Here is a 16,643-nt window from a genome sequence, read left to right as displayed (position 1 = left end):
TGATTTGAGGAAAAATGGGTAAAAGGGGAAATCCTACTACACCCCATAGATGGGTTAAGAAATACAATGAAATGAATATGCTACATAGCTGGCCAGCTGCAAAACAACCCCACAACCCAAACACATGCTTAGATGCCAAAACACCAATACTTCTGCTGAATTGGGGTATTAAATCAGACACTAGAAAGCACACATGCTCATTTGCTCATCATCACTTTCTCTGAACCAATGTTGATGTCAGTTTAATCAGCTTAATTGGAAAACTGAACAGCATCCAAAAATAGAATCTTTCCTCTTCATTTAATTACAAATGAACTGGCATGTAGAGCTGACTGGTGGACTTATCCACCAATTTGATATCAACATGAGCCTGACAGTTTCTCTAAACAAAGGATAGAGCATCAAACTATGCTGTACGTAACACAAATAAATCTAATTCTCACTGCAAATTTCATTCCTTTACTTTCCCCATGTAAACACAGGTTTCTAACACTCATAAGCCCTTGTGCTCCAGCTTGTGTCCAAAGGTGACTCTGTAACACCTAGAGCACCCAGGCCTAATATAAAATACCACCTGTATTTGGTAAGCAGCAAGCTCTGACTTGCTCTTTCTTCCTTGAGCTCAAGGCAGATTATTTCTAAGATGCACAACAGTCAACTCATCCTCTCCACCAACAGTCTCATGTGAGACATGAACATCTGCAAACTGCAACCCTGTTTGAATTTGTAAGAACCACGACTTGTTTAATGCCAGAAGCCAAACGATCTTTCTGTGCCTTCAGGTCGAGGCAACTGTAGACACAGAGTCCCAGGAGATCAGACCTTTCTAATCAAACAAGCCCTACTGTGCCAGCTCCCTGCAGAAATTCTACTTACCCCACATGAAATGTCAGGATGATACTTACTTGTAAGTATGCCCTGTTATTTCATTTCTGACCATAACATATTCCACAAGCCACTTGGCATACAGCCCTGAATTATCATGTCCTATTTGCACTGTGGTCAGTTTTCCCAGGTTCTGGCACTGCAAATTAAACAAAAGTTTGTCAGAGGAAACTGAAACAAAGCAGCATGTTGGGGGAGTACACTATTACAGAACATGCTCAAACAGAAACTCAAAAATGTGGTTCCTGTTTCTGACTGCATGACTGGTTCTGGGCTTTTTAGTGGTAGGCTGCTTTACTTGTTTTTGTTGGTTTGCTTGTTTTGTTAAATACTATTTTGATCAGCATAGAGAACATCAGCTGAACTGGATTTTTCAATTAAATTTTATCCAATGCACACAACACACATGCAAAAATCAGAGCAGAATCACTTCTTTGTTTTCCAACAGAAGAGGGTATGACACCTCCCACAGCTGTAACATAAAGACAGTCTTGTCTATCCCTTGCACTAAGGAATTGTCAGTCATTTTGCTCTGCATGTCATTAAATACAGGTTAAATGTGCTACACACAGGCACAAAGTATCTGTGACTAACCACAAAGATATGAAACGTATGGCAAGGTGGTACAGCAAGGGGAGAATTTAAAACTTCACAAACAGAACATCCAAATCAGGTTTTATATCAATACAAACCTCAAAAGTCATTTCTAATATATTCCTGGGAATCTGCAGGACTCCTGTTTCACCCAGTTCTCCCGAAATACAGATCCAAGGATTGGCTGTGAACATTGAGCCACCAAGTTTCTTGCTGGGAACAATCAATATATGGTACGGTATCACTGCAAACACAAAAGAAATAATACTTCAAAAATTAAGGATAATTATGTAACCTCTTTAGTCAAGAGAGGGGCAAAAGGTAAGTCATAAAACAGCTTTGCAGTACCATGAAATGTTAAAACAACATCAGAGATCCTATTTAATCATGCTGACACTTGCACACTAAGCCCTGACAGACAATGGGGAAGTATACACATACACAGTAATCACTAAGAAACAAAGCTGACAGCAGAACAGTGTCAAATGAAGAAAGAAATTTGGATGGAATAATGCCTTCTTATGAGTATAATCAGCTTTTATTTACCAACCTCAAAACATGGCACGAAGATGGTTACTTATCCTCAGCTTAGTGACAGCAAGTAAAGACATGGTATTCCTGTACTCAAGACACTGCACAGCTCCCCCAGGTCCCATTCAGGTACTAACTGCAGCCTTTCTTTACAGGCCTGGACAGCAGCAGCATTCACTACCACGGCTGAACAAATTCCGACAGAATACAGCATAATGCTGCAAATTTCTCTGTGCCATGTCGCTCTTAGTTATGCTAACTTTAGGACTTACCAATTTTTGAAAGAACAAGCAAATTTTTTCCCCTTCTAAATGTGCTCAAATGCTTTCTGGTCCCCTGATTTACCTGTGGGTAATTCAATGCATAGCACCTGAGCTGCAGCCCCTCCTCTGACTCACAAAGCATATGCTCTTCCACCACCCAGCATCTCCTGCACAGCCCTCTGTTAACCAACCTTTTATAATAAAATCCAATGCTCTGAATGGTCACTGTGTTTCTTGGCTGTCTGCCCTTTTTTTATAGTGCATAAGCAGATTACAGTCAGAGCTTTTCAGCTGAGGCGTTTAATGCATTTCTCCCTCAGTGTCTCCTCAGCTGTCAATGCCCTCAAGAAAGCATTTGGTGGTTGGATTTCCTTAAAAGCCTGATGCTTGCAGCGTTTAAGAATGAATTAAAATGTTTCCCTTTTTATTTCTCTGCTGATAGTCCTAAAGTAAGTGACAGTTTAACTGCATCCAGCAGACCAGATTTTCACATTATCCAGAACTTGCCCATAAGACCAAAAGCTGTTTTGCTTGGATGTCTGTTTGCTTTCTCTTTCATACACACAAGTATCAATCACAATGCACCACCAAGGGTAGTCCTTTCACATTCCCCACCCCCAATTTTATAAGCCTTGCTTAAGTCTTTCCTTATTTTGCCTTCCCAGTGAGGTCCTGTGGCAGCAGGCACACAGATCTTTGAGAACTCTGTAACACAGTTAAGCATCTACAATAGCTTAAAAGTTTCTCTAGGGTATCTTTTTAACAAGTAGGAGAAAAAAAAATGTGTTGAGGAGTTTTTGATGCAGCCCTCAATGGGCATTTCATTGTTACCCCAAACCCAGAGACAGACATGCAGCAAAGTAGCCTGAGCACAAAACAGGAAAGGTTTGTTTTCTTTTAATTGCCAGCATGCATTAATATTCTTATCTTGATAATGAACAATCCATACTGTGCTTGTTTAGTATCATGCAAACAAGCCCACCACAAAACTTTCAGCTGAGAACTCACCCCCAACTAAAATTATTAGAGCTGTGTATTTTACCAAGTTAAAAACAAAAGTGACAGGGAGAGAAACTCCTGCCCACCAGAGAAGATCATGGAAACAGCAGTACAGCACACACAGATGGATCCCAGGGAAAAAAAAGCAGAACAATTACATTAGGGCATGTTGCTCTGAGCTGTTTAGAATTTTGGACAAGGACTCAACCAAATCTGGAAATCAGAGCTGCAGGGAAAGCAAATACTTACAGATTGTTGTGAAAACATTGGTAAAGCAAAAGTAATCAACAGCATTGAATGACAGGAGATGATACAAGAACTGTTCTTTCTCATCATCGCAGCGGAGGAATGCGTAACGCTTGTAGAGTTTTCTGACAAAGCAAAACACATAATCTGTCACAGTAACAAGATGCTTTCAGTGAAATGTTTTCTATTGTGCAAATTCATTAGGTACACTATGAATAATGGGCAAGCAATTACACATGAGAAGTGATACTGGGAGAGTCAAAGAGTATTCAATGTGCCAAGATATGCTGACTCCCTGCAAGGCTGATATCTCCAAAGTGCAACAGTCCAGTTCTCACTATCTTCCCCCCCAATACAAGGTTTGGTCTAAGATCTTCTCCCACCCAAAACCACCCCAAAACAGAAAAAGAAATTTTGCACTTTCTTGAAAGAAATTCTGACTTCTTTTGGCCATGTAAAATGACAGAACTGAAGTAAAGAGAGCAGAGTGCCATGGGAGAGTTCTCCAGCACGTGATGTGTGACAGAAGACTGTTCTTAAAGACATAAGGCAAAAACTGGGGCTATCTGCTCGTATTTGGCTATAAGTAATAACCCAGAGCCTACAACAAGCTGCACACTAATCCAGGCAATAGCTTCAGTGTTGATAGTACACAGCTCCTCACATAACCAAAATGGTAAGCACACAAAGGTAGAAACCAATAAATAATACCAGTGTTGGGAATAATCATAAAAGAAGAGCATGCCAAAATGTATCAAAATCCAACTGATGCTACAGGAATATTCAAACCCTCATGAATGCAGGAATTAAGTATTAGAAATGCTGACACAGCCGTGGAGAGGTTGTTCCTTCCAGGAGGGCATCCTGGTAACTCCCCCCAATTTCAGATATCAATTTACAAAAAAGTCAGCAAGTCACAAGACAGAAATTTGCAAAACAAATCAATGATAATCAACATAATCAGGCATGTTCTCACATAACAAACCTAACATTAGAGACTGACAGGCAATGTTCAATGAAAATAAAGAGACTGAGCCTTAAATTAACCTAACCTGCCTGTAGTCACAAGAGCGGCAAAGCCACAGAAGTCTCAAAGGTGCCCATGTCTGTGTTTCATTTGAATAATCTGAATCACCTGTTTGACAGCCTGTCAGAGTATGTGCTGTCCTGTCTCCTCAAAGGGTAAGGTTTCTCAGTTTCCCTGGACACATAAAGGTCTCAGGACAGTGAGGACACATGATTTCTTCCTGTTCCCTAACTCTAGTCCCTTTGCAGACCAGAAAGAAACCAAACATGTTACATTTTGCTTATATTTGTTAATAAATATCTAGTAAAGAGAATGGGATAATTAAAATATCTAACAGCTGCTTCAAAAAAGAACAACACACAATCTTGTTAACTGTAAAATGGCAGAAGTTGCACCATTACTTTTAGTACCTCGCTGAACTCAGCACTGCTTCCTCTAAAAACAAGTGGGGCATGCTTTCAAACCAACTGCCTAGAACAGCTCTCTAAGTAGGCTATCTAAATATGCAGCACAAAGCACACGAGATTACAGAGAATTGATGTCATCCTGTACAAGTAGCTCCTTTGCTTGTCATTTTCATTTTAAACATACTTTTGTTGCAGTCTCCCTCTGTTCTAGAGAATCAGAATCTGCCTGACAGATGAACAGTACACTGGCCAGTGTTAAAAGAGGCTTTTTTCTTCTCTTTTGTGGGGGGGACACGGAGTGTGGTGGTGTGTGGAAAGTCCCCTCGCAGCACTTGCTCTGCATGGGACAAGCACTGCTAAATTTAACCTGATCTGAACTGTTGACTTCACTAGAGAGGCTTAACCTTAACTTGGAGATACAGGTAGATTTATCAGCTGTCCTCACTCTGTCCTTCAGCTTTTCTTTGTTCACTGAAGGCCACAGCTTCATCAGAAAGTCCAACATAATACAAGACAAGGCAAATCTCAAATAATTAGCTGTTGGGGTCCAGGGGGATTGAGGAAGAAATTCCTTGGAAGGTGGTGAGTGGAAGGAGAGGAAAGGAAGAGCAGACAGCATAGGTTAAGCTGTCTCCAGAAAGCAGTCTTCCATTAAAGCTAATGACAATTACTATGGCTTTAATTTCCACACTAAACACTGAATGTAACTATCACAGAAGCAATTCACCTTATGTTCTTAAGCAGGCTATAAAGGTAAAAATGTATGTGAAGAACCCCAGCATTGAATCCTAATTCCCAAACAGCTCACATGCTTGGAAGGCCAGTTTGTTCCATGCCTTCTGCACATTGCTAAGCAGATGCAAGAATAGGCACACCTGGATTTTTGAAACCAAACAATTACATAGATTTTAATTTTTTTTAAAGTTTTGCCCAAGATAAACCATCTTACTTTGTGAGTTCATGATCTGAAAGCAACTGTTTCAGATGCCTAGAAAGCAACTTCTTTTCCATAGAGAGGCGAACCCAGGCTCTGGCCTTGCCAACATCTGTTTTGATCTCACTTATGTTCTGGATATGCCTGGAAAAAAAAAGAAAAAGAAAAAGACATGCTTGGTATTGTCAAAGCATGACAGTCCTTTTGAACCAAGCTCAGCTGAAGTTTTGCAAAGAACACAAAATATCAGGTAAATTAGAAGAAAAAGAAACATAATCACCTTAATATTCAGGACAATGAAAAATTCCCTGCAATCTAGCTCAAAGAGAATAAGAGCCTGAAAAGGAAATATCTGCAATGCAGTGCCCTATTTACAAAATTCTAAACCAGGCCCATTGTCTCACATGATTTAGGACTCATTCTGGACCTTATCGCTGCAGTATTTATGGCTGAATGCTTTGGAAAATTAAATACTGGTTTTGCATGCTCAGTAGAAGCTTTTCTTGCACAGAAGACACAAATGGTGTATTTTAATAAGGCAAGCAAATCCTCAATTCACTCCTCCCTACTGAAAAAAGTGGATGCTGGTAAAGAAAAAGAAGGAAAAGAAAATTCCTGTCAAGGTTGTTTTAGAAGTTCTGCATATTGCTTTTTCAATGTACTGAAGGGAAGGAACTGGGCAGAAGTTGTAGTTTTATTCACCGTGCAGTACTGAATGTTAGATAAACCCATTCTTTAGATCAAACAAGTTCTTTAAACTGCTTTCTTCCCTGAAAAACAAGAATGGTCTCAGAACTACACAACCAACTCAGCAATGACTGGGAAAACACAAACACTCCACCCACACCTCTGTGGAAATAAACCAAACTCACAAAACATTAAAAATATGAAAACTCTGTCATGGTATTACCATAAGTTAATACCTCTGACCATATAAAACCTCCTCAGTATGAACCCTGTTTCTGTGAAGGTCAATGAAAACGTTGTACTAACTACTTTGAAATAGTTCAGCAGGTTCCTTCCCCACAGCCCCCTCCTGCTGCATGAAACACAGGCTTTTCTGCATGGTGCACAGTATACACAAACAAGTGGGCAAATCTCAGGGGGTTTCTGGGTTGTGTGACACTTCAAACTCACCTCATATCCTGGATGAGAGAGATTCTAAGAGGTGACATGGCTGGACTTGTATCAGACTTTCGCCTTTCTGAATCAAGAAGTATTCCTAGATTCAGAAGAAAACAGTTTCTTGTTAGCAGAAATTCATCTAAAGATTTTTAAATCAATATAAAAAAGAAGGTGAATTAACACCAATTTGCACACTTGCATTACTGGTGACTGTGAAGACACTGTACTGTATTTCCACTCCAAATGACATGAAAATCTAATATTCTACACAGATGGTTATACAGATCAGCACACACTGAGCACCAACACATTAATGAGCTTAGATTCAGCTGAAATTGGTACGACTATTATATGTCTTAAGCCATTTGATATCAAGTATTATTTTCTAAACACTGCCCTGTTTTCTTGCTGTGTAGTAACACTGACTGCCACTGTTGACACCAGAAAACAGTTTTAAATAGGTTGTACTCAGTACACCACACATCCTGTCCTTACTGAGCTATTACTTTGCACACTCCTGTAATACCACTACTTTTTAAATACATTTTGAGGTTTTCAAGCAATATTATTACTCTTATCCTTCAAATTCCACTCCAGAATGAAGTTATATAAACTAAGTGGCATTCAGGAGACCTTAAAATTCCAAATCTATGGTTTTGATTGCTTACAGGATCTTGTGCATCTTACTAATGCTCAGCTCTTTGCTTACAGCAGCTTTAAATAAAAAATAAAAGGCACCCACTGCCTCCCCCAAACCTATTGTTCTCTACAATCCCATGCCCCCGCCTGACACAAGAATTATTGTTTAAAAATTACTTTAATAATCCTAGAAACATATTATCAGTAGATCTTATGTGCAATATTACTTCTACTGCAACACTCGATGTAACAAAAATTAAAATATCTTTCTTCAGTTTATGTTTTTAACAATAAGCCTCCCGTTCAGTTGTTTTTCAAGCCATAATGTAAAACTTCAGGGTGTACAGAACAATTTTATGTGCTTACACTTGTTTTCCACCCCCACCCATAACAGCATTTGCCCCAGCAGTCATGCAGGGCCTGTGTGTCACACAGAGGATGATGGACCAGAGCAATCCATTTTAAAGCCTATCTCTGAGGCATCAGCTATTTCCAGTTTCTGACTACCATGGTAGTCAGATCCCAGACCCAAACAAGTGGGCTCAATACAAACCAGTTTATTTTTCATAAAATATATTGAGACAACACACCAGGCCAGTATTAAAATTGTAGCAGCCACAACACTTGATTCAGTTATACTGAGTGAAGGGTATTTCCAAGAGAAAAAAACTCTGCATGGTGTAAATCTGCAGGCAGCTCTTATTCACTGCTTTTAATCATCTTCTTCCAACAGATGCCAATCTTACCTGAGGTACTGAAGCTGCCTGATGTGGTTCTTCTCTGTCTGTTTTCTAGGTAATGTAACAGATGAGACCACAAAGCAGACTTTCCCTAAAATTAAAAAATATTAGTTAAGGAAATCACTACCAGCTGAATTAAAAAAAAAAAAAAAGTTTAAATCATCACTGAAAGTATCAGCCATGACAAAAACTTGCTTTAAAGATGTTTCTCCCTATAAACTCAATGGTAAAAACCAAAAATGAGACAAGTTGGAGGTGCTTGGGAGCTGTAAAGAGGCTGAGAAGGAAAAGCAAGAGTCAGACTATTGGGATCTAATGATTCTGGTAACAGGAAAAAGTTAATGGAACTTCTTTCCTCATAGTTCATTACCATGACAAGAAAACATTCCAAGGCTTGTAAAACACTGTGTACAAGTGGAGTTTGAAATCTGAGACTGTAACCTGTCCTGTGTGTCTCTCCCTGCCTGCCTCCCCAGCAGTGAAATGCCAAGAGACACCGAGCCAGCCTGAGCAAGACATACCCAGGCCAAGTCCTGCTCCCCTCGGGATAATTCAGGGCTACGGATAAAAGCTGCCCATTTTTAGAATCTCAAAAGATTCCCCTCAATTTCATCAGGCAAAGCACCTGGACAATCACAAACACAGTAAGATATCCCAAAACATAAGCAGGACAGTGAAAGTTTATCAGCAAAAATACCCCAGTTCTACACTTTGTAAAGCCAACTTAAAAGTTAGAATTTGGGATGTAGTATTTAGGTCAAGATAAATCCATTAGTGATGTTAAAAGGTGCATCTTGCTCATTATGTTGCTTTCTTAAACCCCTGGTGGCTTAAAGCAGAGAGTGAGGAAATCTTGCACTGGGAAACTATAAAGATTCTTGGATTCACCATAAAATATTTCACATAATAAACCAAAAGATTGCAAACCTGCAGAAAAGCAGCAGTAAGCAAGCAGGGGCTCTCCAGCACAGCAACTGGAATTATTTACAGATAATAAGTATTACTTACCATCTTCCTAAATTATTGTATTAACTTTATCCCAGTAAAGATCTAGCAATTCTGCATTTCAGAAAAGCTGTCATATTATAAGGCCATACTTTTATTTACAGCTTTGCAGAAAGAAATGACTACAAAGCAAGTTGTCAATTCTGCACTATCAATTTCATCTAAAATTATCTAAGTGCCCTCCCAGTGGTGCAGTAATGATGGTTTATCTTTACATTTATTTTTTAAAAAAACTATATTTAAAAATCTCTAACCACTTCCATTCTATAGCTCCCTACAGCTGACATAAAGAACTATTAACCATGAGGGATTATTCCAGAAGTGGCATGCCTCCAGAAGAATAAATCCTAGAGTGTCTGTAACATCTGTGCTGACAGAAATCTATTAAAAATATGCATTCAGTGGTGAGGATATGAAAATCCATTGTGTTGTGTGTGTACCTGACAGATCCAACATGGAAAGCCAAAACTGCAAGTCTTATTATAAACAGATAAAAAAGAGCATGAAAAAATCAACCAGCAAAGAGTTACATCCAAAACTGTCCTTCTCCCAATAAACACACACATGCACACACAGTCTAGTGCTCAGCAACCAGCTGCCATGGCAAGGAGAACTGCAACAGATCACAGAAAGCAGCAACAAAGGATCCTGCAGCAAATTGATGTCAACAACCATGATGAATGTGAGAACTCATGCAGTGTCTGCCCGCTCCTTCACCACCGTGGAACTCTCCTTTAACTTCACCAAATAGCAATGATGATGCAAGCTGGATCTATAAAGGGAAGGAAGACAGCCTAAGGAAAGCAGTGGGACAGAGAATAGGCAAGGGAATAACCAAGGCCTTCTGAAAGTCCAGACTACTTCAGTCATTAGATCCTACATCACAACTCCCCTGCATGGCTCGGGACAACGGAAGGCATGGATTCCCTCTGCACGTGGAAAAATCAGTAGGTAGCTAATGTAGGACTACTGGGGTTTATCAGCAGGGAGGAGGTAAAAGCAGGGATTGGTGGAAGGAAAGCCATCCTCATTACTATGGTCAGTTGAGAAAGAAGAGTCTCCCCTGGCTCGTTATTGAAAAATAAAATAAAATCAATGTATGAAACAGCAGGCTTTTGCATATTTCATAAAGGCCAGAGCACACAGAGAACTGGTGGTGCTTTTTTATTTTTTGTTTTCTTAAGCTCTGGATCATACTACGAGATACACTGCACTTCCTCCATCAGGCCTCTGTTCTATTCCAGCACTCTATTTATTCCACCATTCAGCACTGTTTGCCAACATCTGCAATCAATCCAAAGCATTAACCTTATGAAGGGTTGGCCGTCTGGTGGTCTGAAAGGCCCAAATCTGGGTTGAAGCAGAGTATACTGATGCTCTGTCTTCTAAGACGAAAGCAGTACAGCTTCTATCCTAAGTGATATACAAGAGGGAAGGGAGAGAATCACATGATAAATCTTCACATAGAAAACTGTTGTATAGATTGAAGGAGAGCAGATTTAAACACTGGTGTTTGGGTGCTGGGAACAGAGATACTGGATTACAGTTGTCTGGATCATGAACATATATTCTTAAAAAAAAAAGAAGTTATAATCTTGTCCATCCTCGCTACTCCTTTGTACAAGGGAGGAGTAAAGTTGGTAAAGGCCCTCTGAAATCCGTCTTGTCCCACAAGTGACTCCAAACAGAAGAGCACAACAAACAATTATTAATTTCATACAAAACCCCAACACCTCTAGCTAGTGATCTCATAATCATAATTTAAGTACTACTACATCACTCAGGAAGAACCAAAACAGCAAGACTTTTACTTTGAAGTACTAAATTATTCTTCAGGAAAACAATTCCCTCCTCCCACTGACAGCACCTTTAGGATATGCTGCCTTGTAGCCTATGCAACTTCATTAACAAAAATATTAAGAACACAGCAACAGTTTTTTACCATCCTATTTTTAAAAACCCACCAAAACCCCACCAATCCAAACAAAAACCCTGGGTTAAATGGAGAGTCTTCCAAGAAGCCATCTGTGGAACACATCTACAGGTACACTTGCACATATCCCACAACATGGAGACAGACAGGAGGGCACAAACTGACATAAAAAGGACTGGGGGACACACGAGTATTTTAACACATCTACAGACACACTAAAGGTGTCCTCTGAAGGCAGAGAGAGGAAGAGCATAACACAACTTCAGGAAAGTGTGCGCTGCAATGTACAGGAATATTTATTCCTCACCTGTTTGACCTGCAGACCGTGGCTCCATATCCTTTCTAAGAGGTCACACAGACTGGCTATCAGGGTGTTCTCTTCCACTCCTGTGATATTCACTTCACCATGACCAAGCTCCACAGCTTCTCGACCCATTTTCTCAACCAACATCCTCTTAGTCTCAAAAAAGACAAAGCAAAATAGAGCTAAGTCTCTCCCAGGAATTTCCAAGATCACTTCCACTTGTTAAACAACAAGGAAGCACATGATAACAAAGATTTGGCAGTATAACTGGCTGTGCTGATATTGCTGGCACTAGTGCAGAATTGCTGTTCTTTTATCCCTGGTTTTCAAGCCAGGACAGCACCAGTGCTGATCTTCTGTTTTCTCAAAAAGGGTTTGCAAATGGGCACATCATCCTCCACAGAGTAATCCCAAGAAAGGGCACAGCAGGTCACACAATGACAAGCTGGGTGCCCAGCAGCAAGGCCAAGAAACACAGGTCTTAGGTGGTTTTGAAGCCTGTTAAGTGCTGGATGCACTCCTCAAGAGCAGGACACTTTGTCCACCTCCTCCCAGGGGAGGTGAATGAGCCCAAGTGCTTCCAAGTAGCACGGGTATGTCATTCCTGGGAGATGTTGTTCTGCCAGAAGGATATTTAGATTAAACCAAACCCATTCTGGAGTGCACCTCTTAAGCTTCCCCAGGAGCCACAATCTCCTAAATTGTGCACAATTTCACACTGCTTAACAAAGCTTTCACCAGCTCTTAAAGTGCAGTCTTCCAGTTCCATTATATTCATCATACAGCCAACTGGAGGAAAAAATGGTGAGGGAATCAGTTCCACTCATCTCTTACACATTTTTTCATCTTTGTTCCTATTCTAGACTTGCTTTCAAATGAATAATACTCCCTTAAGCACCTCTGCACCGTCTTGGTTGAGATGAAGAAGTCCAAGTTAGTCCCTAGCTGCTTCTCCCCCTCACTCCCTCCAGCAATTTCTCACTGTGAAAGAGCCAAGTCTATCTTCAAGAATTTTCACTGCCTAATGAACCTCTGTTAAGGGATGGGGATCATTTGGACAGTTTCATAAAGTGACATCAGAAGTAAAAGCACATATGAAATAGAGTTTTATAAAAAGTTGTAGATAATTGCTATAGTACCTCCACTGACTTCAGGCAAGAATGTGTCTATTTCATAATTATTCTCCTTGCTGTATTTGTATAAACATTAACATTTACTTCAGATTAATATGTTGTCAAACATATACTGGTGAAGTATGTCTACAAATTTCTTTGTTCAGTGCTTAAAAACTTACACCTCAGAAATGTATTAATTCCTTTAGTTATGAGAAAAGCTGCTGTATTTTCACCACAACCCTCTCTTTGGACTATTCACTGCTGTTGAATAGTAGTACTGTCTCATTAGTTATAACTGAAATGAGCTATAATAGACTTGGGCAGCGGGATGGTAAAGACCCTTCAGAATATTCAATCTCTATCATAAATCTGCTTGATAAAGTTTCTGCTCTTTGCAGAATTTCTGAATACATTCTCTCTTCATTAATTTCTCACCACCACGCAAAAATCCTTACAGGGATAAAGCAGAAACACATGGTAGAAAAGTGGGGGGTTGGAACATACTGGACACAAAATGGTCCAGAAAGGATGGATATGAGGTGCAAGAGAGCAGAATTATTCTCTGTGTTACCTTATTTCGGCATTCCTTCAACAGGCCTTCTACAAACTTCCAGTTTGTTTGTGCAATTACTGACGGAGAGAGGTTCGAGAGTTTGGGCTGCCGAATGGTGCTGCCCAGATTCCTGGCTTCTTGGATGTACTTCTGGATCAGGGAAGAAAATGGACAAACACAGAAAAAAGTGCAAGTGAGACTCCTTGGCCAAGAGAAAAGAGTAAACTTATGTTTATAACCCACACCTCTGGAGTGAGGAGGAAAGGATCACATCCTCTTTCAGAAAAGGCCACTTTTTATATCCAGCATTATTTAGGGCTGAGACACTTGAAGTACTATTTCTCCAGAGGTCAAATCCCCATTTATATAGTCTATACAGTATGAGAACACGTTGCTGTATTACAAAAACACAATACAAACTGCCAAGGATATTTAGATGCATAGAGATTCAACTACTCCCTCCACCACTGACAACTGTCTTCTTATTTTTTCATTTAAATGAAAATTTGCAAAAACTACCCAGACCAAGACTAGTCAAGTGGCAGACTGGTCTGTGTGGGGACTGCAAGCAAACTTTGCTCTTTCAGGAAGCAGCTGCAAAATGCAAATTATAACAACATCTCTCAGCTGTGAACCAGCTGTGTTTTTCAGGAAAATAATTTCCTGAACCCACTCTACTCGAAAGAGCTCTTCTGCTCCTATTACTGCCATCAAGGAGTTGCCATTGTTTTCACCCCAGAGACAAGAGTGATATAACAAATATTTTGGAAGTCAGGTGATCACTGGTTGGTTGGGGCACAGCTAACTGAGAATTAGTGATAGAGAGAAAGTCCTATACAGGCACTGATGGAATACTCAGGGTTAGTACATAGTTCAAATTAACAGGAAACCTCTCTAGCTTACATTGAAATAATGACCAACTGAGATGTCAGTGAATAGATTTGTCAAACACAACAGAGAGGGAAAACTCTACCTTCTCCACTGGCCTTGCACTAAAGAGCTATGATATATACATTTAATTATGCATCTTTATCCAGAACTATGATTACAGTCATATTGTGCATTGGACATACCAGATAATGCTCTGACACAGATTTTATAGAGGGCATGAAGGGCCAATCATGCTGGTCCCAGTCTAAACATAACTGCAACTGAAGCTCTGACATGGAAAAGTCCAGGTGCTGGCAGGATAAGTTGGTAGCAAAAAGCCAAGCAGATACAAAGTGAAAGTGGTAAGCACATATGAAGTAAAAGCAAGCATGCAAAACAGAAAAGGAAAAGAGTGAAGACATAATACAGTGCAGAACTCCCAAGCATTCAACATAAAAATAAATTCGTAAGTAATGAATCTGAAAGGAAAAAAGAAAAGATGGTGTTAAATCAGTGGATTGGTGTAAACTCTGCCCTCCACTGGGCACAAATGTTTGCAATTGTCAAAAGTCTCAATTGCACAGATTTTTGTTGGCTGCCACAAAGCTTCAATTTGTTTAAAACTCCCAGTGCTGCAGTTTGACACCTCCTGCCCAGCCTGACCCCAGGGTTCATCTCAGAAGAGCTCCCTCCCCACTCTCAAATTTACTGTGGAAATCTGAGGTTCACCCAGAAGAAGGGGTCAGCATTCAATCACCATTATGTCATCAAAAAGGTATAGCACAAACCCCTAAAACACCAGCACCACTACCACAGGCACTTGGTGCCCCAGCTGAGCATGTATTTTAAAATATTTATTCCTCAGAAATTATTTGCCTTTTGCAACAAAATAACTCCTGTAGGAAACGAGCTTGTGAAGAATCAGTTAAAAAACAAAACAAACAAAAAACCCAGAGACCAGAGGTAGAGTTTTGCCTTTCTAATTACCTAAGTGATAGCTCAGAAGTTTACATGCTTTAACAACTGTGTTGTTTAGCACAATAATGAGGTTAGAAATCTACTATTCATTTCTGTTACTTCTAAGTAAAAAGCACTTTAGAGTTATCTGAGCATATGGAACATGTCAAAGCCAGAAACTACTCGTAGAGGTTTTTTATTATACAGACATTTTTCTGTTACATGGTTATGGATGACAGAGATGACAGTATAATTCAACAAAATTTTAACAAACCAGTAAGTAAATTCCAGAAATCAGTACACTAGGAAGGCAATTAAATTAATCACTACCATAAAAGAACAAACTGAACAAACACACTTGTGTTTCACAACACTATCCGAACAGACACAAGACTACTACTACTATAAAATTCAAAATTAAGCTTTTCTAAGGATATTTAACAAGGCAAGAGAATATTGTTTTCAATTAACAACATGCACTTAAACAAAAGCAAAACTTTGGGGTTACTAAATAAACAAAAAAACTCTAATATTTTGAGCCACTGTTCTTGGAATTACCCATAAATCAACACCTGGTGTTAACAGTTTGCAGTCTGTACCATACGAATCAGAAACTGTACTGAAATGAGGTCACCCAGGTCTTTCAAAACCACTTCACCACAAAGAATAACTGTGTCACAGCTGTAGGAGCAGTGGTGAGAGATGTTTATCAGTTCAGAAGGTGGGTAAATCAGCATCAGACTGTGCTGTGTAAAAGCAGGCAGACACAAATGTGACAGTATGGGGGGGCTTCACATTCTCACCTTAGCAATGAGGTTGTCTGTCAGTTTGTCACCTTAAGACTTTTTTTATGGTCTACAGAAGACACTTAGGCAACTCCAAAAGGCAGTGCTCCTGATTTTAGGATGAAATTAATCCCTCTCTAGAGGTGGGTATCTTTCCTCCATCAAATACACAAAAGAAGCACAGGATGACTAAGTTATTTAGAGATGGAAAATAGATGGCTGAAAACTATTAATTCCCCTCTTCCCACTCATCCCCTTTAACAGAAAAAAAACCCCAAAAACAACAACTTGAAATCATGTGATTATATTTTCAGAGAACTCTCCTATATGTGGGATGAAACAATTTTGTCCTGAGAGGGGGCAAAAATGACATAACTTTTATAATAAGAAAACTAAGTATTTTTGGTCTGCTACTTCATTTATATTAAACACACTTAAGGGAGAGCAGACATGAACTGCAAGTAACTGTCTAGATATTTCATAAAGGTTGCAGAGTGTTTTTCAGGCCATTAGGAAAGAAAAAAATCAGATCTCTAGAGCTGAGCAATTTTCACCTCTCTCTGGTCATTGTCCAGACGCAGGTGCTCTGTGTGTTGCTTCTGTCTGTCCTTCCGCCTCCACTGAGCAGGAGCGTTCCTCTTTGTCCACCTACACATGGGGGAATATCATTACCCAAATGTCAGGAGTCAGGTGAAGGTCAGAGGCAGTAAGAGGTTTCCAGTTTAGTCTAT

The 16,643-nt window shown here is 39.7% G+C and overlaps 1 protein-coding gene across 3 annotated transcripts in view; it reads right to left on the bottom strand.

Moving 5' to 3' along the window:
- DENND5A (DENN domain containing 5A) overlaps positions 1-16,643 on the bottom strand; it is a 64,734-nt gene that overhangs the window by 8,090 nt on the left and 40,001 nt on the right. For 2 of the 3 annotated variants that reach the window (XM_069016773.1, XM_069016774.1), the window contains exons 10-18: positions 16,467-16,560; positions 13,319-13,450; positions 11,636-11,788; positions 8,397-8,481; positions 7,024-7,108; positions 5,902-6,030; positions 3,522-3,643; positions 1,578-1,723; positions 906-1,024 (exon numbers count right to left, since the gene is read on the bottom strand). In XM_069016773.1, the coding sequence (XP_068872874.1) occupies positions 906-1,024; positions 1,578-1,723; positions 3,522-3,643; positions 5,902-6,030; positions 7,024-7,108; positions 8,397-8,481; positions 11,636-11,788; positions 13,319-13,450; positions 16,467-16,560 (1,065 nt within the window). Of the gene's footprint in view, positions 1-905; positions 1,025-1,577; positions 1,724-3,521; positions 3,644-5,901; positions 6,031-7,023; positions 7,109-8,396; positions 8,482-10,703; positions 10,809-11,635; positions 11,789-13,318; positions 13,451-16,466; positions 16,561-16,643 lie in introns of all 3 variants that reach the window. The other variant, XM_069016775.1, reaches the window with a different exon arrangement.

The sequence above is a fragment of the Aphelocoma coerulescens genome, chromosome 5 (genome assembly GCF_041296385.1).
Source record: "Aphelocoma coerulescens isolate FSJ_1873_10779 chromosome 5, UR_Acoe_1.0, whole genome shotgun sequence".
Classification (NCBI taxonomy): domain Eukaryota; kingdom Metazoa; phylum Chordata; class Aves; order Passeriformes; family Corvidae; genus Aphelocoma; species Aphelocoma coerulescens.
The sequence above is the reverse complement of the archived record's forward strand: the minus strand, read 5'-3'. Positions and strand labels throughout refer to the sequence as shown.